The 26,085-nt window shown below is 39.5% G+C and overlaps 2 protein-coding genes across 2 annotated transcripts in view; one reads left to right on the top strand and one right to left on the bottom strand.

Annotated features, from left to right (window-relative positions):
• Positions 1-1,544: 1,544 nt before the first annotated feature.
• LOC108670940 (host cell factor 2) lies at positions 1,545-16,890 on the top strand (the record flags this gene model as incomplete). The annotated part of the gene is given in 16 exon segments (XM_018158431.1): positions 1,545-1,727; positions 2,579-2,784; positions 3,082-3,276; positions 3,911-4,056; positions 4,765-4,902; positions 5,671-5,773; positions 7,765-7,925; positions 8,070-8,381; positions 9,314-9,572; positions 9,705-9,980; positions 10,481-10,554; positions 12,076-12,174; positions 12,526-12,689; positions 13,290-13,539; positions 14,489-14,684; positions 15,460-16,890. Coding segments are annotated over 16 exon segments (2,878 nt in total), but the record flags the coding sequence as incomplete, so codon positions are not given.
• A 503-nt stretch (positions 16,891-17,393) lies between these two features.
• The window catches only part of LOC108670941 (neurofilament heavy polypeptide), a 10,490-nt gene continuing 1,798 nt past the window's right edge, over positions 17,394-26,085 (bottom strand). The window contains exons 2-4 of the mRNA XM_018158432.2: positions 19,073-19,558; positions 18,542-18,719; positions 17,394-17,798 (exon numbers count right to left, since the gene is read on the bottom strand). Coding sequence (XP_018013921.1) covers positions 17,409-17,798; positions 18,542-18,719; positions 19,073-19,554 — 1,050 coding nt within the window. The 5' untranslated portion in view covers positions 19,555-19,558 and the 3' untranslated portion in view covers positions 17,394-17,408. The remainder of the gene's footprint in view (positions 17,799-18,541; positions 18,720-19,072; positions 19,559-26,085) is intronic.

Raw genomic sequence — 26,085 nt, forward strand, 5'->3', positions numbered from 1 at the left:
TTTGGAAAGCCCACCACACAACCAATTACAGTCTGGAGTGGATAACATCTCAACTAATCACAGCAGGAAAAAGACATGTCTCCACCCAAAAATTACAGAAATTTTATGCACTTTACTAGAATTGCAGCTGGTTCTAGGATGCCTTGTCAGATTTTACAGTTAGGCAAAATTCAGCCATTTTTGTCTCATTCAGGGGTCAGGGCTGAGGGTGGCTTAACTGGCTCCTGCCAGATCAATGAATAAATCTACTAAAATGTATTATTTGATAATTGATACAATGCCATTTTCAGAAATTCAGAAAAGTCACATAATTGTGACAAGAAGGCCTATTCAAATTGAGATCATCCTGTACAAACTGTGCAGACTTCTGATATCAGACAGCTCATTTAGAATAGAATAGAATAGAAGTGTCGGCGTTGAAGAAATAGGCCCATGGCCTGTTGCCGATTCTTGAACTTTTCGTGACTTGATTTACAAGGGATCCGGCCTTTGGAACCTGATCTTTCCATAGCTGACATCTGACGATTGATTGAGATAGCTGCTGGACTTGTTGCCTGGTTCGTAATTTGCTAGGCATTTCAAGACTGAACATATGCTCCTGCATAGCTTTGTCTAGTCTATTTTTGAAGATGTTCATACTTGGAGCGTCAAAGATGCTATCAGGGAGGCTGTTCCACATGTCGGTGACTCGAAGCGAGAAGAAATGTTGTCGCATGGATGTGTTCCAACGCTGTTTTTTTAGTTTATAACCGTGGCCCCTGGTGTTGGGTCTTGTTTCAAATTCTAGTAATCCTTCTGGGACCTTGTATANGCGTAGTTATGTGTATTAATTCATCTGTATTAATGTAGAGCATAGTTCTGTGTATTAATACATCTGTATTAATGTAGAGCATAGTACTGTGTATTAATACATCTGTACAATGTAGAGCATAGTTCTGTGTATTAATACATCTGTATTAATGTAGAGCATAGTACTGTGTATTAATACATCTGTACAATGTAGAGCATAGTTCTGTGTATTAATACATCTGTATTAATGTAGAGCATAGTACTGTGTATTAATACATCTGTACAATGTAGAGCATAGTTCTGTGTATTAATTCATCTGTATTAATGTAGAGCATAGTACTGTGTATTAATACATCTGCATTAATGTAGAGCATAGTACTGTTATGTGTGACCACAAATTGGCAGCATTACACAGTAAATTCATTTGTGTTCTTATATTATACTATTTGGCAAGTGGAAATGGTAAAACTTTGTATGTTTTTTTGTATGCCTAATTACATTTAGTACCTAGTATAAATGTTACTACTCAGCTAATGGCATTATGGAACAATATAATTAGTGTATATAAGTCTTACTATCTCACTGACATTTTTAATATCACTTGATTTATTGCCTTCCTCAATTACTCTTTCACTGCATCAGTCTTAAACCAATATCACATTAAATTTCCATCAAGGTTGGTATAACTCTGCTGAAATTTCCCTCATCAAAATAATCATGGAACTTATAATAACAGTTACCCTTCTGTATTTCAGCAATGATCTTTACGAGCTGCAAGCATCTCGCTGGGAGTGGCGGAAAATTAAGGCCAAAGCTCCAGCACGTGGTCCGCCTCCATGCCCTCGCCTTGGCCATTCGTTCACACTCGCTGAGAACAAAGCATATCTCTTTGCTGGTCTTGCCAATGACTCAGACGATCCAAAGAATAACATCCCAAAGTAAGCTTATCTGAATGTATCTGATGAAACTACGCTATCCATCACCATATTGTGTTATTCCTGTTGTTCTTGACCAGTGGTCCCCCATCAACTGTCTTTATACCACATACATGTATAGGCAGGAGTGCAATATGTAGCCACCTCGTTTTAACTTGATACAAGACACCCTGATGTCGTCACATGGTCTCTTGTGTCGCATTGTTCTTGTAATTTTTCAAACTTAATACCTTTTTGAGCTCTCAACTTACACAGAGAGGTGTTTGGGTTGATCATCTTTCTCAAATTATTCACAGATACTTTTATAGCTAATTTATTGAGGAAAGTTTGCATTAGAATGAAGATTACAAAGGTTTCACACTGCCAATAATATTTAAAACCACATAACAATGGCTGCAACTTGTGTTGCTACTCATACAGTCTTGAAAGTCACAGTAGAATAGAATAGAATACAAGTTTCGGCACTGCAGAAAAACACCCATGGCCTATTACCAATTCTTGTACTTTTTGCGACTTGATTCCAACAAGGGATCCGGCCTTTTGAACCCAATCATTCCATAACTGACAATTGATTGAGATAGCTGCTGAACTTATTGCAAGGCTTGTAACTAGGCATTTAAAGACTGAACATTTGCTCATGCATAGTAAAATGAATATATTAATTTTCATCTAGTCTAAGAATGCTGGTCATGCCAGATAGTAGCTTGTATGTGGGAAAAAGTTGCTAATAACTTATAGACCACAAACCCCTTCTGTGTATTACTCATTTTTAGTGAACCTGTATTTTCTGTACTCGTCTAATGATTTTACCTGTTCTCATCATCAATGATCTGAAACACATCTTCCATCCTCAGGTACCTGAATGATCTTTACACATTAGAGTTAAGCAACAATGTCAACAACTTGGCATGGGAGATACCAGATTCATTCGGTATGCCACCACCGCCTCGGGAGTCCCACACAGCTGTTCTTTACATGGCTGGCAAGACCAACCCTAGGCTTGTGATATATGGTGGCATGAGTGGGCTCAGATTAGGCGATCTATGGATCCTAGATATACGTGAGTAGTTCATACTTAATATACATACCTTTACTGTCTAGAAGTATATGTTTATTAATCAGCTGTGTGTCATGTATGGGGACTGAGAAGTATTTTGGTGTCTATTCTCAACTTTCAAAATTATTTATATTATTTCACTAATTATGTAGGTATATGAATTATGTTGATGCCTACATGTTATGACATCTCCTAAGGACTCAATAAGCTAGCATTACTGCTGTTTTATTGACAATTATTTGAAGAGATTTTTTGCTAATAACTGCATCATTTTTGGTAATGCGTGCGTGTTGTGTGCAGGCACTCTGACGTGGGAGCGTCCAGTTGTGGGAGGAATAGCCCCTCTGCCCCGATCCCTGCACTCTGCTACGCTCATAGCCAACAAAATGTACATCTTTGGAGGCTGGGTCCCGCTTGTGCTTGATGACCAAAAGGGGATCAATAATGAAAAATCTGAATGGAAGTGCACAAGTTCGTTAGCATGCCTCAACTTAGGTGAGTCCTTAGGATGCAACATAACCAAAGTTTAACCTAAAGTGCATTTTTTTCTTGCGTAATTACACCGTATATTTACTTATTTTGAGTTTACATTCAAAATCTCACTTTTAATCAACTATTTTTCAGGTTTATTTCATGATGAAAACAATTGAGTTAGAAATATTAAGAAAATGGTCAAGCAATATATGCTTACCATTAATGCTAATAAATAGAATGCTATTCAGCAAGGTTCAACGACATATTTTCAGTACTATCATCAAAGCAAGCAATGAAAATTGGTCATTTTGATTATTTTCTAATTTAATTATCTTATTTTTGAATTGATTTATTTATTTATTGTATTTTTAGCGCATTTTTTCATTTATGGGAAAAATGCACTATTATGCTCGTCATGTCCGTCTGTCTGTCCGTCCATGACTTCACGTTTTCGTCGATTTTAAGAAGCAGGCATGCCTGTATCAAAGATACGACATCTCTAGCTCTAATGCACTGTACTAATGGCAATGAAAACTGATTTATGCACGAGAAAATGCGCTCTCTTCACTCACTGCCGTGAATACTGAGGTATATTTTTTAATTATAGGACCATTGGACCAATTATGAGTTTGTTTTGACTATGAATGGTTTGCAGAGACGATGGAGTGGGAGGCGGGGCTGGGGGAGAAGCAGGAGGAGCACGTGCCCCGGGCGCGTGCAGGGCACTGCGCTGTGGCCATACACAACCGCCTCTACATCTGGTCTGGCAGGGACGGATACAGGAAGGCCTGGAATAATCAGGTGAGTGCTGCATGTTGTGCTGCTGTGTACTGCGAGGCCTTGTGTACGTTGTATGGATGTGTTGTGCTGTGCACTGCGTGTTGTGTGTTGCTGTGCACTGCATGTTCTGCTGCTGTGTATTGCGTGTTGTGTGGTGCTGTGCACTACATGTTGTACTGCGAGGTCTTGTGTACATTGTATGGATGTATTTTACTGTGCACTGCATGTTCTGCTGCTGTGTACTGCGTGGTCTTGTGTACATTGTATGGATGTATTGTGCTGCGTGTTGCTGTGCACTGCATGTTCTGCTGCTATGTACTGCGTGGTCTTGTGTGCATTGTAAGGATGTATTGTACTGTGCACTGCGTGGTCTGGTGTACATTGTATGGATGTAGTGTACTGTGTACTGCTGGTATTGTGTACATTGAATGGATGTATTGTGCTGTGCACTGCGTGTTGTGTGGTGCTATGCACTGCATGTTCTGCTGCTGTGTACTGCATCTGGTGTACATTGTATGGATGTATTGTGCTGTGCACTGCATGTTCTGCTGCTGTGTACTGCGAGGTCTTGTGTACATTGTATGGATGTATTGTGCTGTGCACTGCGTGTTGTTTGATGCTCGACGTGCTGAAGTAATATTAATAAGTATTCATCACGGTCATTAGGGATCATAACTGACTGCTCAACACCCGTTTCTGTGTATGGTAACCACTGTGCTGGTGCTGCAGGTGTGCTGCAAGGACCTGTGGTACTTGGAGTGCTGCGTGCCCGCGTGTCCAGGACGGGTACAGCTGGTACGCGCCTGTACCACCACCCTCGAGGTCTGCTGGTCCACCGCGCCAACTGCCGAGGCGTACCTCCTCCAGGTCTGTTATGCTTATCATTAATACTTATCATAAGTATTCCCTACAATAATTAATAGTATTTATAATAATACTATTATTACAATTTAAATGATCACTTGACGAGTATTGTTAGTATTAATAATATTACTATTATTGCAATTTAAATGATCACATGACTAGTAGGTATTATTAGTATTAATAATAATACTATTTATACTTATCAGTATATTCATGATTGTATGTTTTATCAACACTTCTAAATTATTGCTATATGCCATAACTTGGCTTCAATAAGAATACCTTAGCACTTCTCGTCAAAGAATAACTTGATTTTAGAAGATCAGCCAGCGATTAGGGCGGCAGATTATAGACAAAAGTTTTTCATTTAGCTTGCTTTGAATTTATCTCTGGTCATGTACACAAGGGGCTGAATGGACGAGAAAGATAGCTATCCGTTAAAGGCATTTAGTTGGTTCGAATTAATTGAAATTGATCAAAATTACACTTTTCTGCATATTTATCACAAACAAGAATGTATAATTAATGTGTGTATTTATTATTGCCAAAAAATTTCCAACATATTTTCAGCAAATAGCTATTCACCTTCCCATTTATTTAAATTTGAATTGTTTTGAAGACGTTCATTGTATCCTTGGACAAAAAATTAACCTGTTGTCTATTGAAGGTGACTCTAGTTTTCATGCATAATAATACGCTTGGCATTTATTCCTGTTAATTTATCTTTGCCAAAATATTACGACTCGTTGTATTGGTGCTTTGTGTGAGCAGATCCAGAAGTACAGCGTGCAACCAACTCCTGCTGCTGCTGCTGCAGCAGCGGCGGCGGCCGGGGCTGGTGCCAAAATGGCTGCTCCGACAGACTCCCCTCAAGGTTAGTTTTCATTTATTGCATTGCTCTGAGTTTTTCTTACTTTTATCTGAAATTATTGTTTCCTTGTTCCCTAAATTTGCTCTGAAATATGTCTTCATCTCCATGCTTCCATGTTCCTTACCTGTGCTCTGGAATGTAGGTATCTTCTAGCTGGCACACTTCGTACATGTGCTGTTTTAAATATATTAGCATAATTTATGTAATCAGTATTAGTATAAAAGGTTGCTCTCCTGCAGGGAAATTAGAAAATTCAGGTTTAGAGTACAACTTGATTTGTACATTTTTCAACGCCTTACACTCTACTGTTTGGGCATAAAGTTTGAGCCACAAATTAAGCTACGATCTGACTGCTCATTGTGTTTGCGCCACTTGAATGAAAGGCTTGTGTAGCTCAGATATGGTAAAAAAATGATATGATGTTGTTTTAAGTAAACAAAACTAACTAAATGACAAAATTTATGTCACAGACCAATACCAAAAAATGTTCTTGAAAATGTGTGTGTGTGAGCTTGCTGATATCTGCATTCTGCAAAAGATGAACAAACTTTAAAATATAAGTTAATGAGCAAATAAGTAACATTAACGAGCTTATGAAGCTTTCCAAGAATCGTCATATAATTAAATCTCATAAATAAAACCCACTCCAAGCCCTTGCTGCCTCTGCCATATCATGAATTACGGCTTTGAATTATTATTGCATTCAACAAATTTTCACTTATAATAAACAATGATTATAATTTACTCTGTGAACGCATATACCAACATAAGTGAAATCTGCAACAATGAATGTTTAGGAAATATTAATATAAATTACTAGCTCGACTCTCAATTCTAGAATGATCTTTCCAAATAACCATCAAACCTAATCATGCTTGAGTGAGGAGGCTGAGCTACCAGGACACTGCTTTGTCAGGCCTGTCACTGCTCATGGCGCGAGGTGAAGTGCAGTCACTGTGATTAAATAAGCAGTTTTTTTTACGTTAAGGTAGTATTGAGATTTTTCTGTTTTTATTATTTTATTTTATCGGCAATCGCTTTAATTTCGTCCGCAGTGTTATAAATTCTCATATGGATGGGTTTACGGAAAAAATCATAGTACAAAGAGAGGGTTGTAATGAAACACTGATACATTTAGAATCTTCTGATGACGTGCGTTATAATCGTTTGTACAATTCGTGACCCTCTCGAATTGCCTCACGGCCGAGTAGCAGCCGTACCGTTGATGTCGATCGTACTTGTAAATTTTAGACGCGCTTACAGAAATCGTAGCTGCCTCGATGGATCTAAGTATTTCGCGACCGTCAATGTTCGAAAACGGCAACACCGCCGGCCTCACGGCCGCTGCCGTTACTAAGTCCGCTGTGCAGACCGTGCTTGCGTGACGGTCACTTCCGTAGAACAGCCTTTGGCGCCAATTTTAAGGTCCTTTTATACGCAGCCGTCGCGCACCGTTATGCCTACTCCCTCGCAGTGACGCGCGACAGTTTTGAAATCCGCAAGGGTCAGCCGTTTGATGCCCTCGCCATTCCAACTATAAACAACTCTCGCTCTCATGGTCTCGAGAACAATAGCACCTTATACTAACTTTACACAGTTCAACCCAAATTCCTGTAGCCTTCTCAACACTTTACTCTAAGTCTCTAACTTTCATAACTCAATTTACGAATTAATTCACCCGCAGACTGCGTTCTTTACAGTTTGATGTAATTTAAGTCAGAATTACCGACGCTCTAATCAACTGCTCATGGCGTGAGGTGAAGTGCAGTCACTGCTCACGGTGTGAGGTGAAGTGCAGTCACTGCTCTGGGTGTGAGGTGCAGTGCAGTCACTGCTCATGGTGTGAGGTGAAGTGCAGTCACTGCTCATGGTGTGAGGTGAAGTGCAGTCACTGCTCACGGTGTGAGGTGAAGTGCACTCACTGCTCATGGCGTGAGGTGAAGTGACATGTCTCTCCTCATGTGTGAGGTAAATAGAATGGTTGTTGTGTGCAGCAGGTAACCCGTCACTGAAGTTGGTGAGAGCGACCAGCGCTACCACTGATACCACCCTAGCCTCTGCCACCACCACCACCACCACAACCACTAGTGGTGGTCTAAAGGTTATTGCATGCACCACCCCTCAGGCGGTGCGACTCTTTGCGTCGACTGGACAGGTGATTTGTTTTGTGCTTAACTTATTATTTTGCACTTTGATTTTATTTTGCAACAATGTCATCATAATTATTATTATATAATTATGAGCTACATCTTTGACATAACGCTTGTGTGATGATGAAATAATTTGTATTCTTTGGCAGGTGATCAGCCCAGTGAGCTCGACAGGCAGCAAGCAGTTCATTCTGCAGAAGAGCGGCGTTAGTCAGCCTCAGATCGTGACGCTACTGAAGACCTCTAAAGGCCTCACGCCCGTGTCCTCTAAGGTGGGCTTCGTGGCCGGCAAAACGCCCACGCTTTTCTCCACGAAGACCGCGAGTGGCACGGGGAGCACGACTATCGTCAAGCTGGTCACGTCACAGGCCGGCAAAAGCTCTGTTCTGTTGTCCAACACGTCACTACTGACCACTGGCGCTGCAGGGGCTCAGACTGCAGCTCCTGCCATCAAATCTCAGGTCTGGGATTTATAGAAAAATTTATGAGTATTCCTTCAAATTTGTGTACAAAGATTGACACTACAAATATAGAAAGGAGGTTATTAGCAGTATATCGTCTTCAAAAGTATTGACTTGATAATAATATTCTGTAGTGTCAAACTCAAGTCTGTTTGTACCCCCTTTTTTCATAAAAAAAGTGTGTAAACATCTATTGAGTACCTGGCTGACTGCAGCAAGAGTCAGTCTTCGAGACATTACATTGCAGAATGTGACATTTCATTACAGAATGTGTCGTTACATTGCAGACTGTGACATTACATTCAAGAATGTCTTGAAATTTTAGAGAAGACTTCATGCCATCAGGGACTAATTTTATGCCATCAGTCAGCGATAGCCAATGCTGGTTTTACGATGCTCATTAAACAAAATGCTTAATGAAATTCAACTTGTAAATGAGGAAAACGAATAAATTTTGCCCTGCGAATCAAGCTATTTATTCACAGCTGCTATAGTAATTGAAATGAAAGGTGTAAAACTTGTAAATCATAAATCAGAAACTTGTTTCCCGATACTTGTGGATTTTCAACGTTCACTCATTCTACATTAGGAATCAGAATAGAAAACAAAAAGCATAATCAACGTCAGAAGAAGATTCAATCTTATTTGCAAGTGAACGTAAGCCAAACCATAATTGTTATAAAATGGCGTATGAATCTTCACAGCTCTTCTGAGGGCCAATACAAAACTCTGACCACAAAACTACGCTGTCGACATGTTGAACGAACGAGGTCTTCATTGTTCAGCATTTGAGCAGCAAATGAAGGAGAACGGAATCTACACAGATATCATAATCCAAGTTAACATATTTCCTAACAATATCTTATTGGTGAGCATGAGTTTGATCTCATGTTTGTATGGGGATTATCTTATTTTTGGTGTTGTAAACGCAGGCGGGCATGAAGATGATGATGGTATCAAGCATTGGCAACGCCATCTGCAGTACCTTGTCTTCCGTCAAACCTGAACCTCATGAAGCTAGCAGCAGCAGCAACAATGATGTAGATATGACACCAGCGACCGCCTTGTCTGACGCTCCTCAAGCAATAGCCCCAACAACTTCTGCGGATTCAAACCCTGCACAGCAACAGACTCCTGCTAACCCGGCCCCTGAGGAAGCTGATGCTGGAGAGGCAGCCAATGTGACAAAAGGTAAAACTTTTTATAATACAGCAGCTGACTAAAATTTTCTAGTTATGACTGATAGCATTTAGCGTGAAATGGGAAAATCTGAATCTTATTAGAATTTATGTGAGAATACCGTTAACATTCTGTTTGTTTCAGATGCTGCTGCTGTTTCTTCTGAATCTGGTCAAGACGTGCCGGCAGCGAGTCTAAATGCAAGTGCAACTCAACCCACGAGTAAAGAAGAGACCAACGTCTCTGCAGCAACGTCAGAAGAAATCAATTTGGCTCAAGAAGATCAAACTAATTCGTCAGAGCCTGCAGCTGCAGCTGCTGCTGCTGCTTCTACTGCGTCTTCCGATGCTCATAAGAAGGAGGGAGAGAGTTTGGCAATTGACGAGGCTTCAGCTACTAATTCAGTCGCTACTGCATCAGGTCAGCATTAATTTTTGCATCGTATAGAGATATTCTTACGTCGACATATGTGCTAAGATTATTTCTTAAAATGCCGTAGTATTCTTCGGGAGATCGTTGTTTCAATCTATTGATGGTTCAGAAATTCATACAAAGCTGGTTAAAGCTGAAATAAATTCCATATCCTAGCAACATCATATTTTTCCTCTCGCGAGGACACAAGGACTCAAGTATTATTTTTCTCGATGACGTTGGTATGATACAATTGTCTTGTAATGAGTACTGATCGTTTCTGCTTAATTCTAGCGGAACTCTATCAATCATAACGAGCCTGCATGAAACTAAACCATTGTTAACTTTACCATAAATGAGTACTTCTATTTTTCATAATTTTCAATTGAAATTTTTTTCTGGAAGCTTGAATAATCATTCTTTCGAATCTTTACTCAAAACCTACCCTTAAAGCGATGTATTGTATAATTTTTTATATTGTACTCAACTGTGAATTCTGATTTTCGCAGCAGCAGAGACGAGCCTTCCTGAAGCTGCCACCAGTTCCGCTCCTGCCATGGATGCCACCAGCGCTGGCCTTGAGGTGAGAACTCATAAGTTCTTGCTTATTACTTCATGGGATTAAACTCAATAGCATCTTGATTATCATTCAGCTCATTCTCTAGTCAAAGCTTTTAATATTTTTCTAGTCTTCACAGGTAGGACCAACTCACTAAGGACTGCAATCGCTCAGAATGAAATCGGGGTCAGTGTTGCGCCATGTTTACCCTTGCAAAAATGTATCTGCATTGAGCCCATGGTATTAGAGATCCTGACAGATGGAGATGGCGCTGTGTAAACTGAGAGTTGGTCATGCGCGCCTCTCTCATGGCTACTTGATTGAAACGTCGCCTTTTGCTATACTGTAACGATTGCCTGGTGCCCCTGACAGTACCTACTGCATGTTTTAATGGAGTGTCCTAGCCACAGCGACACCTGACAGAACTGTTAACCAACACATCAGCCCTTGATCATGACGAGATGCTCACCAGAATGCTAAGGGGGGACCAGCGAAGTAATTTCAGAACTGTCAACATTAGACGATACTTGATAGAATGAAACCTGCTACCGGAGATCTAGCATGATCCCAGCATGACACCGCCTATCGGCCATATGCAGCAAAACTGTATTTGCACCTAGCCCATCACCCAGACCAAGCCATACGTAGTTGACACTGGAGTTTGTACGTGGAGCCAGAGTAGACCCGCGCTCCAAGAGCAGAGAAATTACCGCCCTACCCCTGCTCCTAAGTGGATCAGGCTGCATGCTGGAAGACAGCAGAGATGAAATACCTTTGACGCAACTGAAGATCTTACCGCCGGCGCGAAATAGATAGCTATATGACGGGCTAGTAAATCTACTACTACTACTATCATTGCAATTTCCGCAGAATGCATCTTTTTTTTTCGTTTAGGCTATTTTGAGAGCAGCTTGTATATCCAGAACCGTTATAATTGCAAGAATAATAATGTGAATAAATACAATTTTGTGTGTATTGCAATCTAGTACTTTTCAGGTTATGTGCTAAGTCTTTATTTTTGCTCCAAGTGTGATTCTGAAAAACAAACACGTTACCAGAAAATTAAATAGCAACATGAGAATTACTTGATTGCGCTGTTTGTCATGATTGCATTAGGCAGTATTTCACTAATATTATTACGAAGCGAAAATTGTGTGTGTTTTGTGTTGAATTTTATGTGCATAGAAATAAGTTATTCTGTGATCACCTACAAAATTGAATGATCCTTGGATCAGTAGTTAGAAAGATGGCCTGGCGATTATGTTGTTAACGATAACAAAAGCATTGCAATTTAACCACTTTTGCATGAAATCGTAGCCTGATTAGTAACGCCTCGTCTCATCACTAAAAATGCACGGTCCCCTTTAGTGGGATCTGAGGTTCATTTCTTCACTTTGCTAGGCTCCACGTTTTTAGATTCGCGTATGGCATGACCAAGTGCAAGTGTATGAGCACTAGCGCTATATACTTGCTAGACTGATAATTTTATACTATATTCTATACTGTAATACTATGCTATAGGCTATACTATAATCTCTTTTACAGGTAAAGAACGAGCTCAAGGAAGAGACGCAGGACGCTCTCACGACCCTGGCCTCCGCCGCCGCTGCCTTATGTAACGGCGCCGTCAAGAAGGAGTCTGCCGTGCGTTGTTCAAACCATACTGCCTCGCCTTCAATATTTATGCTTCTTTCTACTCATTTTCAGTCATGAGATTGTTAGCGGTGTTTACACCATGCGGTGTAAGTGCTGTAGCCCCACAAAATTTCATTTTATTGCGCCATGATGCTGTCTATAGCTTGACTGCCATACATTTTCACTGCCAACATTCAAGATTTTTGTTGAATTCATCTTTCCTTTATTTCCAACACTTAGAAACTACTCAGCTGTCACTGGTTCTCCTCACTCTGTTCTCCTCACAGATAATTTCTGCAAGATTATGAACTCTTTATCACATCACATTATTGTTAAGGATTATGGATGTTGTGTGTGCAGGGCGACGGGGAGACGTGCGAGTGGCTGGACGTTGGGATCATACGAGGCAGCGTGTGCACCGTGCAGTGCTACTACTCCTCCCCCGGGGGCCTTGCCTCCCTGCCCTCCTACGTGGGGCCTGATGGTGCCATCGCTGGCAGAGTGCCATCTGGCACCGAGATAAAGTAAGTGCTGTGTGCCATCTGGCACCGAGATAAAGTGAGTGCTATGTCATATCTAGACCAAGAAATAGAAGTGTTCGCAAGATTATAGAAAGTAGTATAAACGCCAGGGAGGATAATTTCCTACCACTTCATTTGAAAAAGTCACCAGTCAAGTAAGAAATGTGAATTGAAGTAGTGAGGTTTACGATAGAAGATCTTTAATTTCAAGCTCGCCAATTGCCGCCTTTCATTTCTAATGCAGTTTCATGGATGTTTCTGAAATATTTCTTGTGTCACTCATTTCTTAATTTATCGGAAGCATCTTCATTACTCTTCAAAAGTGAATGGATGTTCAAACATAGCTCTTCCTGACTATGAAGATGAGTTCATTTATTGCGAGGATGGTTTCGGGAGGACGAGTACGTTTATAGTGGAGATGAAAAGCATTTCTTTGTTGCCTCGCGAATTAAAGATCGTCAAAACATGCGTCTTCCTGGACTAACTGCATCTAGAGGACATACAACTGATACTAAATGCTGTCACGAAGTTGTTCGTCTATTTTATTCTTGTTGTATCTGTTCTCTTATTAGTTCGTCTAATGTGTTGTTCTGTCACTGCCAGACTGCAGCCTGGGTCAGCGTACAAGTTCAGAGTGGGTGGAATCAATTCAGTGGGCCTTGGTCCCTGGAGCGAAGTGTCTGCTTTCAAAACCTGCTTGCCTGGGTACCCGGGCGCCCCTTCAGCAATCAAGATCAGCAAGTCGCACGAAGGTGCTCATCTCTCGTGGGAACCTCCACACAACTCCCCTGGCGACATCATCGAATATTCCGTCTACCTCGCCATCAAGAGCAACTCGTCCGTCAGCGCCGCTGTTGGTTTCGTGCTTTGTTCATTCAGTGATACATTTATTTTAATGTTATGTTGAATTTTAAAGCAAAGAATACGCCAAGTAAATTCACCGAATCTTACTGGCATTCTTCACTTGGCGTTTTCTTTGTTTCTAAATTCTCGGTTAACTTGCCAGTTAGGCGGAGTAACGAAACAAGTTCTTCAATTTCACGTCTTCTGTGAAGTTTCTTACAATTTAGTAAGAACACATGATATCTGAATTGCTATCAAGCTCGTATATATTAAATCACCTACTAGACTTCATTGATGAACAATTACGTGCATAAGTGTTAACCAAAGCAGAAGGTCTTGTCTTGCCCAAGTGTCATCGGCCTGAGTTGATGTGCATTAAACTGAAGCACTGCAGTGACCTCGCCACTGTACACGATTTTCCTTGCTACTGCTTGTACAATAATTTTCTTTTGCATGCAAGCTTGACCAAGCTTCAGTAGTTCAAAGAGGAAAATCCACAAATTATCGTCCACCTTAATGTCACAAATAATTAATTAAAAATAAATTATAAAAAATGCTTAACGGTCCACAATTCAATAATTATCCCTAGAAATTTTATGCAAAAGAATTAATTTCGATAGCAATCTCTTAATACTTCTTAGAACATATTTTCAGGATGTATTTTTTCTAAGTGTTGGCTTGGGACTCAATACCACAAGCCGACAGTGTCACTGAGCTCCTGCGAAGAAATTTTTAGTATCTATTCTCCTTAATATGTGTTTCGATCGTAGCAGTCCCAGGCCCGTCTCTGACGATCGCTCATCCACCCTCAGTTGGGCCAGCTGATGCACGATGCTGTTGCTTGCTTCTCGACGCTGGTAGTGGTGCAGGGGCGTAGTATCAGGGGTTGTGACCAGAAATACGTCCAGTCATCTCTTGTATCATGTAAATATTTTTTGTAATAATAGCTTTGATGACAGGACGGCAGTGCCAGCAGCGGCACCCACTTGGCGTTTATGCGCGTGTACTGCGGAGCGCAGAATAACTGCACGGTGCTGAACACGCAACTCACGGCCGCACACATCGACACGACCAACAAGGCAGCCATCATCTTCCGTATAGCTGCTAGGAACGATAAAGGCTACGGTCCTGCCACGCAAGTCAGGTGGCTACAAGGTCAGTCCTGGACCCTGTGCCTCTTAAGGGCGAGGGTAACACTGTGTTATTAGCGCTTTACAGCAGGTCTTGGACTCTGGTGAAACTGCTACTCTTGTCCTAGCATGTGATCTGAAACTTGAATCACTTAAAGCTTTTAATCGGCTTTAATTTTAATTTTTTCAACGTCATAATTGTTAAATCGATTTTTTCCTGTCGTTTGAGTTAAAGATTCTCTTTAATTGTAAGTTCATCAGTAGTGCTTTGATATAGAAAGCCTGATGACTATGCATACCGACGATGCTTGATTATATATGTAATATATTATCTAAAAAAATTAGATTCTTTTTAAAAAGGTTGGGGAATTTATTTCATCAAAGTCAGTTACGTACCAATTCTTCTAAGAGTATTTGTCATTTCTTTAAAATTACTCTATAACTTTTTTTAGTTAACGAGGCGCAGCGCCATGTGGGGACTGACCGATTTCTGTTGTTGGTGCAGTTTTCATCCTACACACAAGTCGTACAGTGCTAGCTAGACACGTTTGTAACGTGCAGATCGTGTTGGCACATTGCTAAAAATTCCTATGCCCCAATTAAGAGAAGCACACCCCAGCAGTTAAGCCCATCGTCTACGGATGAGTCAACCATCGCCAATGCTATTTGTATCTAATGATGTGGCCAGGGGACTTGCCGTTATTATTTAATGGAGCAATACCTTGATACCCAACATTGGTGTGCTTATTTTGCTCTTAAATACTCGGTAGTGTTATGCTGATTCTGTTCCTGTGTTGCAGATAATTCGTGCAGCTCGCCCCCGTCGTCCAACAAAGTGGGTATGAGGCGACCTGCCCTCGATGGACGCCCGCTCGTTCCTGTCAAGAAAGTCAAGTCTGCCTTCGATGACTCCTAGAATTAATATTGTACATAAGCCCTCCATGACTCGTGTAAATTAGACTCTCAGTCTTGTACGTGTTATGCCGCGCTTGAGTATTATTAGCTAGTGTACCTACTTCATACGTCTCTCTTTTATATTCCATTTTAATTGTTAACTACGATATGTTCCGTTATATTTTAGTTTTATTGGTATTCGTCAACCGTGTATGTAAATGAACAATAAGTATGAGGATTTCGACCGTGGATTTTGTTAAGACTTTAGTGACATGGCCGTTCCTCGTCGCCACGGGTCCAGCGACTTAGTGAGCTCATGCAGCTTTACAATAAACATCTCGTACTCTATATTCTTTACTAAGCGAGATGGGGAGCCGCAAGTCTGATATTCTACCGTTGACGGAATTAATGTTTAAGTAAAAACAATGCAAATCTTGGCTTTCCCACAAATAGACTAATTAATTGGTAAAAGGAATAGATTGGCTTTAATTTGTGGACATTGACTGCGGTGAAATATTTGTAAGTTAAAATTTAAATACTAGCTACACTACTGACATTCTTAACATTTTTACCGAGGCCAGTTTTCTATTCAGGCGTTTTTTTCACTTAATGCAGAGGTCGCATCACGTTTCATTCAAAACCATAATTCATGGAAGTTTCTTGCGTAATAAATCAATTAATGAATTTATTTTTTGTCATTCCAAGCAGTAGGAAACTTGTACAAATGTTAGTTCTGTGCAAGTGACGAGTTGTGTTTGCTGGCACCGTCTGAGGCCCTCGGTGGTTTCAACAAAAAGTGCATGAGCATAACCTAAGTTGGTTCATTGAAGCGGAATTTTTCTTTACTTTACTACTAGTGTGTCAGTCATTTAGATGTGCAGTCATTCATCGCTGAAAGATTATTGAGCCGCTTTTTTGAGTGTAGGAAATCATCTGGTGATCGCTTTGTTCGGTCTTCTTGCGTGTTGCATGAAGTTAATATTAATTGTCAAATCTGTGGCACGGTACGAGGTGTATTCTGCAGTCACTGAATAAGAGCTGCACACCTCTTTGAATATTTTAGACTATCTTAATGACCAACTTCGGATCACGAGGGCCTAGCATTAGACTTGGAAATTCTTTCTTGTCGAGAAATTATTTCGCCTCAGCTAGCTTGTTATTCGCAATTGATGCCAGTTAATGTTTGTTGATAATTTTATCGGCAATTCATCATTTAAATAAAACTGCCCCAACTTGAGAACGTGAGCTCGAGTTTCTAAGCCTTGTACATATTTAGATGCTACCTGCCGTCTCATCTATGCAGCATAACCTTAAATTATATTCAAAGTATAAGAATCGAGAAATTGTTTCATTTTCTGAAAGATTATCTATCCTCTTTCTCGCGTCTGAATCGGATACATTCATTGCAAATTGCTTTCGACTCTACCGGCGCAGCGTTCTTAAAAAGTTGCGATGCGGCGAGGTTCAGTAGGTCAACGTTGAGAACCGCTACTGAATTGTGTTACGTCATGCGTGCGGTAACTTGTGCAACAGACAAAGACCAGCATATAATTTGATGAACAAATTATTCATAATTTTGCCCGAAAGTACTTAGTTTCAAGCTTCTTCGATTCGGAGTAAAGCTGAATCTAATGATTGCTTGTCGCTGGCAGAATTGAGCCAGAGCTGAATTGCTGGCGAGATGTTCGTTTTAGCTCAACCAGCCAAAGCTGCTAGACCTGTTGCTTCACATTCATAGCAATAATTGGTCGCAGGTGGCACCAATTCAGCATTTAACACTCGTTTAGAAGACTTGGCGCTTAACTATTCACCTAGAGGTTAGGGATAATTAATCACCATCAGCACGAGATCGAGTTTACTTTCTCGACAATCGAACCATAGCCTTGCGAGCCTTGACGCCGTACAGCTTTTTGCGTTCCGTCCGCACGATCGCCTTCGCTTTCTTGGTCTTGATCCTCTGGCGCAGCGACACGATGCGCTTCTTCTCGATGGCCGTCTTGGTGCCCTTCTTGGACGTCATTCTGCGGAGCTTGAGGTGCAGGTTCCTCTCGTGCTTCTTGTTCTTGAGTAAATTCTTGTGCATGGTCTCCTTATGCTTCTTGATGCCTTCCTCCTTGGCTGCAAGCACCTTCTTCTTGGCCTCTGCCTGAGCCTCAAGCCGTGCCTGATGCTTCTTCTTAATATGTGACAACTGCACTCGCAGTTTCTTGCCTCCCAAAGTCCACTCCTTCTGCTTCAGAATGGCCTGCAACAAAGTTACATACCTCGTTTTTATCCAACAGACAAGAATGAGACGAAGCGGGTTCGGAATAAATGAAATTATTCGCTGAAGATTTAAACCGATACGCAAGAGATACAATTGGTAACTTAATTTAACATAATTATTCTGAATTACCAATTTAATGGTTGCAGCTGATGAGATTCGAAATGGCACTACAAAAATCAAATCTCAAATAAAGAACAAAGAATACTGTTCAAAAGCACCAGAAACGAATAAAAACTCGAGATCACACGCACAAAAGAGACAAGATAAATTTAGAGTCCAATTAAGTTTTGGGTAAAACGCAAAACTAAGATTTGCATTCAGATGCTGCGTTACATCAACGTCTATAATTTATAGATACCGCTCTTTTAACTGGATGCATATAAACCGCTGTCGGTCAAAGCTAGAAGTTTATCGTCATCGCCACCGTTAAACTGAAACGTGAGACATTTTTGGACATCGCGAATTGGTGAAGAGAGGAAACACAGCTGCAGCGTTTGAGTGGGTATGGAATCGACTGTTCTAAATAGACATCAGTCGACAAAAAAAAAAATTGAAAGGGAAAACGAAAAAATGTTTCAATCTAATATCATCCACATTCGGCGAGGCGCTATCATTCGTACGAACAATCGCAAACAATCAACAGTGGATTGGAACGAAGAAATCATCATAACTGCAGCTTCCACGTAGCAAACAGAAACGGATAGACAAAAACTACGACTTACGTCACGAACAGCCTTGTAGCGAAGCCTGACGAAGGCAGCACCTCTGGTGCGAGGAATAATCTTGCCCTTGTCGTTCTTCTCGGCCTTCTTGCCACGACCAGTACTCCTGAGCACCTTGATGCTCACGATGGCAGACTGGTGCTTCTTCAGCATCTCCATGACGTCCTTCTCACGAGCACTGCACAAAATATTCTTTCAGTAACAGCTATTGGCCACACAATTTTCTCACACTTCACCGAGAAAGTAACACAGCCGTGAGGGATTAAAAAGCTTCTATTTATCAGTAATAATAATCACAATATAGATAAGAATAAAGCATCATTATTCTGATCCAAGAAAATGAATAAAAAGAATTCACGAGGTACGACATGCGTGCAAACAAATTTTCAAGTAACCCCCCTCTCTCACTATCACTCCAGCTCTGAATGCACATAAATGACAGAAAAATGACTCATGATCATGAGCAAATTGAATATTTCAGAAAACAAATCCTACTGAAAAAGCGTGTGAAATATGAATCTTTCAACTCACTCGCTCGGCAGGTTACCAATGAAAATTCTACGGCAGTGAATGTTAGCCTTTTTCTGAAGAGCCCGCTTGGAAGGCTTGCTTGGATCACGAGGTCCCTTTTCCTTCCTTAAGGCCTTCTTCTTCTCCTTGATCTCCTCCTTGGCCTTTGCTCTCTTCAACTTGGCGGCCGATGGCTGAGCTGGCGCAGCCGATGGCTTAGCTGGCGCAGCTTTAGACTCAGCTGCATCAGCAGGAGCTGCCTTCTTGTTGGCTGCGGCAAGCTTTTTAGCAGCTGGCCTCTTACCAGCAGCTGACTTTTTAGCAGAAGCCAATTTCTTGGCAGCAGATGGCTTTTTGGCTACTGCTGGCTTTTTGGCAGCAGCTGGCTTTTTAGCAGTAACTGGCTTTTTAGCAGTAACTGGCTTCTTCACTGCAGTTTGCTTTTCCGTTGCTGCTGGCTTTTTTGGCGCAGCAGCAGGCTTGGCTTTAGCTGCAACCTCCATGGTGCTGTTGACAAAAAAAAAATACAGCTAAATGCATACAAATAACTTGACATAAATAGGCATATCAAATGTTGGTATCAACAACTAATGTCAAAAATTACACGCATTTCCGTGAAAAAATCATTACTTCAAGGGTGCCAATTATAATAATGTAATAGCTCACAATTCAGATGTACTCATTAGTATTAGACTATTAGAGTAATTAATAAAGTTAAACATAACCTAACTTTGATGCTCTAGATCCAAAATTTTGTCAATTTATCAGTTCTAGTAGTGAAAATTGTTTTAATAATCTTCTGAGATTATAATTTCCTATGATCAATACATTTTAAAGCTAAAATTTTTACCCCCACATATAGTGACTAGCATCCAAGTCAACAGAAAGCATGATAGTTTCCATTGGAAATACGAGTTATGAAACCCTTAACCATATCATGAAAATAAGCCATAAGCATAATAGTGTAACAAATATGCAGGCAGGCCACAATGATTAACTCAAATTTTATGTTGCCATTAGTTTTTGCTGGAGAAGTGTCAACTACAACCAATCAGCAAATATTCCATGCCTATTGACAGTCTTAATCCTACATAAGGAAACCAATGGAATTTACATACTAAGCAAGAACTAAAATTTCCATAATTGATGCCACTTGAACAGTATGCAAGAGCAGCACTAATTTTTTCACACTCAAGATTTTGACATTGCAAGGATTTTGATTACAAAGGTTAAACAAATCCAGTCCTTTGGAATAAAATTGTTATACATAAAATATTAAATAGAATAATGAACAGCTCAGGGTAAAAACTTAGACCATGGTTAGCTTTTTTTAAAGCAGCACATAGACAAATGCTTACATAGAACACATAAAGAGACAGAGGGATTTCAACAATTTTTGCTGATTAGTGTGTAGGGAAATTTACGATTAACCAATAAAAAAATTTATTTTCAATTATTTACAGGTGAGCTCTGCCTAATTTAATGAATATCTCAAGAATAACAATTATCATAACCAGAAACAGGGTGAAATATAAGATACAATGAATATATTTCATATCCAGCTGTTCAATGGTTTACTTTCAAAATCTAAATATTACAAATAGGATCGAAACTTTCATGAGTATCTTTGTCATTCATTCATCCTAATTATCAAGTGGGTTGCTATATTTTACTACCTATCAAAAAATGTCAAAATTTAATAAGTCTTTTGTTCAAGTATTTTTCTTGAAAAATTATAAATTATGATGCACATAATACACTATGAGGACTTGATTCCTAATAGCAAGTACATAACATATTGAATAAATTATCCAAATAATGTCGATGCCAGTTATGTCACTACAGCACCAATGTGGCCTGCCTTTCCAAGAAAATTCTTTCTTAAACAGAACTGAGCCACAACCTCAGCAATCAAAGCAGTTTGTACTTATTTCTATCCAGATTGGCGCCTATCTTCCCAGAGGTGAGCAGTGGCAAAAAACATTTTCAGAAAGCAGTCCACAGGTTATTTCTAATTCCCTAATCAAGTTTGAAACATTTATTCAATAATTATACAAATACCAGAGGCCATGATTACAAACTGAAAAAACCTTTCAATACAAGTAATTGTCAAGAGTTTCACCCAGTGTGTGGTGGAGATGGAACAACCTGCCAGCACAAGTGGTGGAAGCTCCCAGCATCAACATATTTGAGAATTGACTAAACAATGTTATTGAGGAATTTGTGTGATGTAGACAAGTCCCCCTACCACTGCACAATTCTGAATAGGTAATATATTCTCATGTTTATAAAAGAAAATTGATCGAAAAGCCTACCACGTTACATCATCCACCACAGTGACAATTGATACACTGAACTAAACAGAAACTGCTACAGTTCTGACATCTCACATGGTTTGGAATTCGATACCAGGTCGGCAATGCCTTACTTCATTACATTCACTAGTTTTGTCTGTAGCTGACAAATTTTTGCAGCAAATATGTTTGAAAATAATTTAAAAGTTATGTCAGCTTTTGCAGAAAATTCCCAAGATTTCACCAATACCAACAAAGTTTTTGAAACAACACAAAACGATGGGATAAACTGCAAATCTTTCACAGCCTATGGCACATTGTGCTGTGATGTTAACATATGACAAGACTTGAAGACGCCATCGCCAAAACACCTATTTTGGTAATGTCAAGTTAGATTCAACAATAAATATATTTGATCCACATTCCACACCAAGACTTAAATGATGGAAAGTTATTTCAGAATTTAAACACCTACTGATACACAACCAGTTATAAATTTTTTCATGTTTTGCCCGTTTTGTTTAAATTGTCAAGATTACTTCTGATTCTGAATGATTTTGTGTCTCATTGCAATTTTTTGAACGTCTTTTGTATTTTAGAAAATGTTAGGCTAATTGTACAGAAATGGCAATTATGTGCTGGTAAACAATTTCACAATCAGTTCTTTCTTTAGATATCAAGATATGCTCTCTGTTCATATGTGATTGTCCCTGGTTAGACTGGTTTATCAATATTGTTGTGCACGATGTGCATCTGCGTACGTCGGGATGATGTCATGCAATCTATTTCAGGGTCTCTGAGCATAAGGGCAGGAGTTGTAGAACCGGACAGTTGCTATCACGCCCACCTCATTCGGCTGTGCGCACTCACACCAAGCAGTGTGATGTCCCTATTTCTGACAGTGCTTTAGGGTTTCAGCTTCCACCTCCAGGACTTCCGCATTTTAGAATTACTGTACATCTTCAAACTTAGGCCCAGTGTGAATTCAGCTGCTAGCTCCTATCCCCGTGAAACTGTTAATAGATGACGGCGCATCAGCATGACTGGGGACTAGGAAGTCCCGAACTCATCATAAGGTCATAAGATAGCTCTTTTTTTGCTCTGTCTATTACTTGTAAATTTAGGTCTTTAATTTTGTTCTGTGCTTTCAATGTATTAATTTGTGACTTCTGATTCGTGATTCTAGATTCTACGAACTGACAATAGAGCTGGTCTCCGAAACATTTTCTATAAAGACATGAATTTTTGTGGACTTTTCTTTGCTTTTAAATTCTTAGTTAATTTGCGATTTAAGCAAACAAGTGATATAAATTCATGAATCATCAAGTGCTTAGGCTTGCACCATGTGATGCATTAAGTAATTAAAATTAATTAAATAAAATTTGATTTCTAATTAAACAAATTTCATTAAAATTTGTTTAATTTAATTCTACAGCTGCAGCCCGTAAAAATGAGCATCACAGGGCCAAAGGTAAAATTGTCATCTACACATCACAAATTGAATGACAATGAGTGGATTTTGCAAGTAGGTAAACGCGGTATATTCTGACACATTAAGGACATAGCAAGAAATGAACGGCTATAAAAATATCACCGTATGCGCAACTCAAGTTTTGATTGGTTCAAGTCACTCAAAACACCACACTATGCACCAGCAATGATGAAACGTCACAAGCTATTGCCATATTTATTTAAAAACTTTTAGAATTCAAATCTACAAAATCCCCAAATTCCAATGCTGTGTATGGTAGCCCTTCAAACTCTATTAATTTGTAATTCCAGCGCCCTATGTAGGAATTCCGACGCCGTGTGTGAGCTGTATCTGAATACGACACAGCTCGGAATGAGCTTAATTAAAAATTTTTACTTTTTAATAAAGCTTTAAATTAAGAGCTATTAGGCTTTTAATCAAGAAAATGTTAATATTTGGACACAGCTTGGAATGAGCTCTGTGTGTCTTAATTCCAAGCTGTGTTGGAATTAGTTTTTATGTGTCTAAAACCGTCGCTCAACTTAATCTATCAATTTTATTTACCGTAAAATGGGGTAACTTTGACCACTTTTTTTTCAAAATGATGAAATTTTTTTACATTATAACTAGATAAGTTAAACTTAAATTGAAACCTGCAAAATACAGGTCTATACTCTAGCTTCACTCACCATAAATTGCTGGCTCCTGCCTCTCATAGTTTTGATGTAATTAAAAAAAAGTGATCTTTGTTACCCCAGCTTTAAGGGTTTCTTTGGCTGGGTGGTAAAATCAATTTTATTTTTTTTCGGTAAAATAATTTTTTACTAATTTTAATTGGTTTAAATAATTTTTTTGGTAATAGTTTTGGTGCATGGTAGTAGAACTCTTCTAGTTACATATGCAAATGACAAGTTTTAGGAGTGTCATAGTTTGCAAATTGGGGGGGCCACCCACCAATGGGCGAAATGTGACCACCTAATGGCAGCTGTGATGGGGTAACATTGACCGGTTTGGAAATTAAGTTAAAATTACCATATATTATAAGACTGTAGAGTCGGAAACATAAAGAATAAACATTAATAGGTGTATCAAACATAAAATATGTTATATAGGTACCTATGCTAATTTCAACTTAATTTCCAAGCCAGTCAATGTTACCCCCGCTATTGTTGTTGACCCTCCCTGCCTCGATTCATGGCACGAGGCAGGGCCTAGACGGTTGATTTCAGGTAGGTTGATTTCAGATGGGTGAATCTGTGGTGCGGGCATGTTTAAAATTTTATTGTGAGGGAGGGTTGCAAGATAGTTTTCTGTAATTGTAGTGTGGATTGTTTTGAGATTTTGTTTGATTGTGTCCTGTGTAGCTTGTGCAGGCAGAGTATCTATGTTGGTGGTGAAACCTGTGTTGTGGAAAATGGTTTGTTTCATGAGACGTTTGGGTGCGGCTGAAGGGTGAGGGTATGTAGTGGGTGGGTTGAGTTTTGTGCTTTCTGTCTGAGTTGTGAGGCGTGAAGTTTGAGGTGTTGTGTTAGGAGAAGTTTGGTTTCTTGGTGAAGGTGGTGGATGTTGGTGTCTGCAGTACAGCCTGTGGCTATCCTGAGTGCTGCATTCTGGACTGTTTGGAGTTTGTTCATTCGCGTGAGTGATATAATTGGTGACCAGGATGAGTTTGCATATTCAAGGATTGGACGCGTGATTGTTTGAAATGTGGTTGTGAGTAGTTCTTTTTGTTTTCCCCATTATGTGGCTGTAAGTGATTTGGTTATTTTGATGGTACTATTGGCTTTGTCGTGAGTATTGCTAATGCGAGTGCTGAAGGTGAGCTTTGGGTCAAAGGTAAGTCCAAGTATTTTAGGGTTGCGTACTGCTGGAATGAGTATTATTGATATTGAGGTTGAGTTGTGTGCTATATTCGGCCGGGTCAGGTGTGAAAAGAGTGGCAGTGCTTTTTGTTGCATTGAGTTGTAGTTGGTTTTCTGTGGTCCATGTGTGTATGGTTTGTAGGTATGGAAGGACTTGTGCAGCAGTGTTATAGTCTTTGTGGGAGGATAAGATAGTTATATCATCTGCATATGTATTTATTTTAATATTTTCTGTGGAGGTATATCTGAAACATATGTTGAACAGTGAGGGTGATAGGACTCTGCCTTGTGGTACACCTGTTTTGAATAATTTCTGTTTTGAATTGGTATTGTTGACTTTTGTGAAGCCTTTTCTGCCTTTGATGTAATTTGCTATGTATTCAAGTGTAGTGTGCTCTATTGCGGTTGTGGAAATACTAATCAAATACTTTGCTCACGTCTAAGGCAACAGCTATTGTTTGAAGTGCCGGGCGTTTTTGATGAATGTTACCCTGTCATGGCTGCCATTAGGTGGTCAAAGTTCCCCCATTGGGGGCAGCACCCCCATTTGCAAACTATGACACTTTCCTAAAATTTGTCATTTGCATACGTAACTAGAAAAATTCTACTACAATGCATCATAACCTGGAGTTATTTTACTAAAAAATAAAAAATTGGAGGGGGTACTCCGACAGGCTTTGAATAATAGCTCTTTTTCATGGGTCACATTTTAAATTTTTAACCATTAGATATGCAAACTTTTTAAATCTCTCTATTGTGTTATGTAGCCTCAGTATTAGGCCTTTAATGGCCATTGACAAAATTTTTCTATGTCAAATAGTTTTTGAGTTTTGGGGGTTTTTGTTAAAATAACAAAAAGTGGTCAAAGTTACCTGGGGAGTCAAATGACCCCATTTTATGGTACCACTTGAAATCAGCAAATACAAGTATACTTAAAGGATTCTTTTTCTTAATATACCTATTCACAGACTTATTTAAAAGTCTCAAATGATAATATTCTTTCTACACAAACAGCTTATCACTATTTGGTAGAGCAAGGTCAACTATCAACTTAGACATTTTTTGATGTTCTCACTGGGTGACATGCACAGTCTCTTTGAATCTTAACACGTTGACTACGATTGCTTCATCTTGTAAAATTATTTCTTTTTTTGTACTTTTTTTAAGCAGGGTTGCCAGACGGTCATTTTTTCTAGACAAATTCCGTGATTTAGTTTTTCTCAATTGCGTTGGCCGGCTAAAATTTATGATAGTGGTACTTCCTAATTAAATTTTAAATACTGCAAAAAGAAAATAAATGGAATTTTCATAGCGGAACCTACAAATAAACTAGTATACATTGAATTATCGGCCTTTTTTGTTCCCGGATTTGGCCGATTTTAGGCAACTTGAATTATGTACCACTAC

Source organism: Hyalella azteca, unplaced genomic scaffold (genome assembly GCF_000764305.2).
Source record: "Hyalella azteca isolate HAZT.00-mixed unplaced genomic scaffold, Hazt_2.0.2 contig11295, whole genome shotgun sequence".
Taxonomy (NCBI): domain Eukaryota; kingdom Metazoa; phylum Arthropoda; class Malacostraca; order Amphipoda; family Hyalellidae; genus Hyalella; species Hyalella azteca.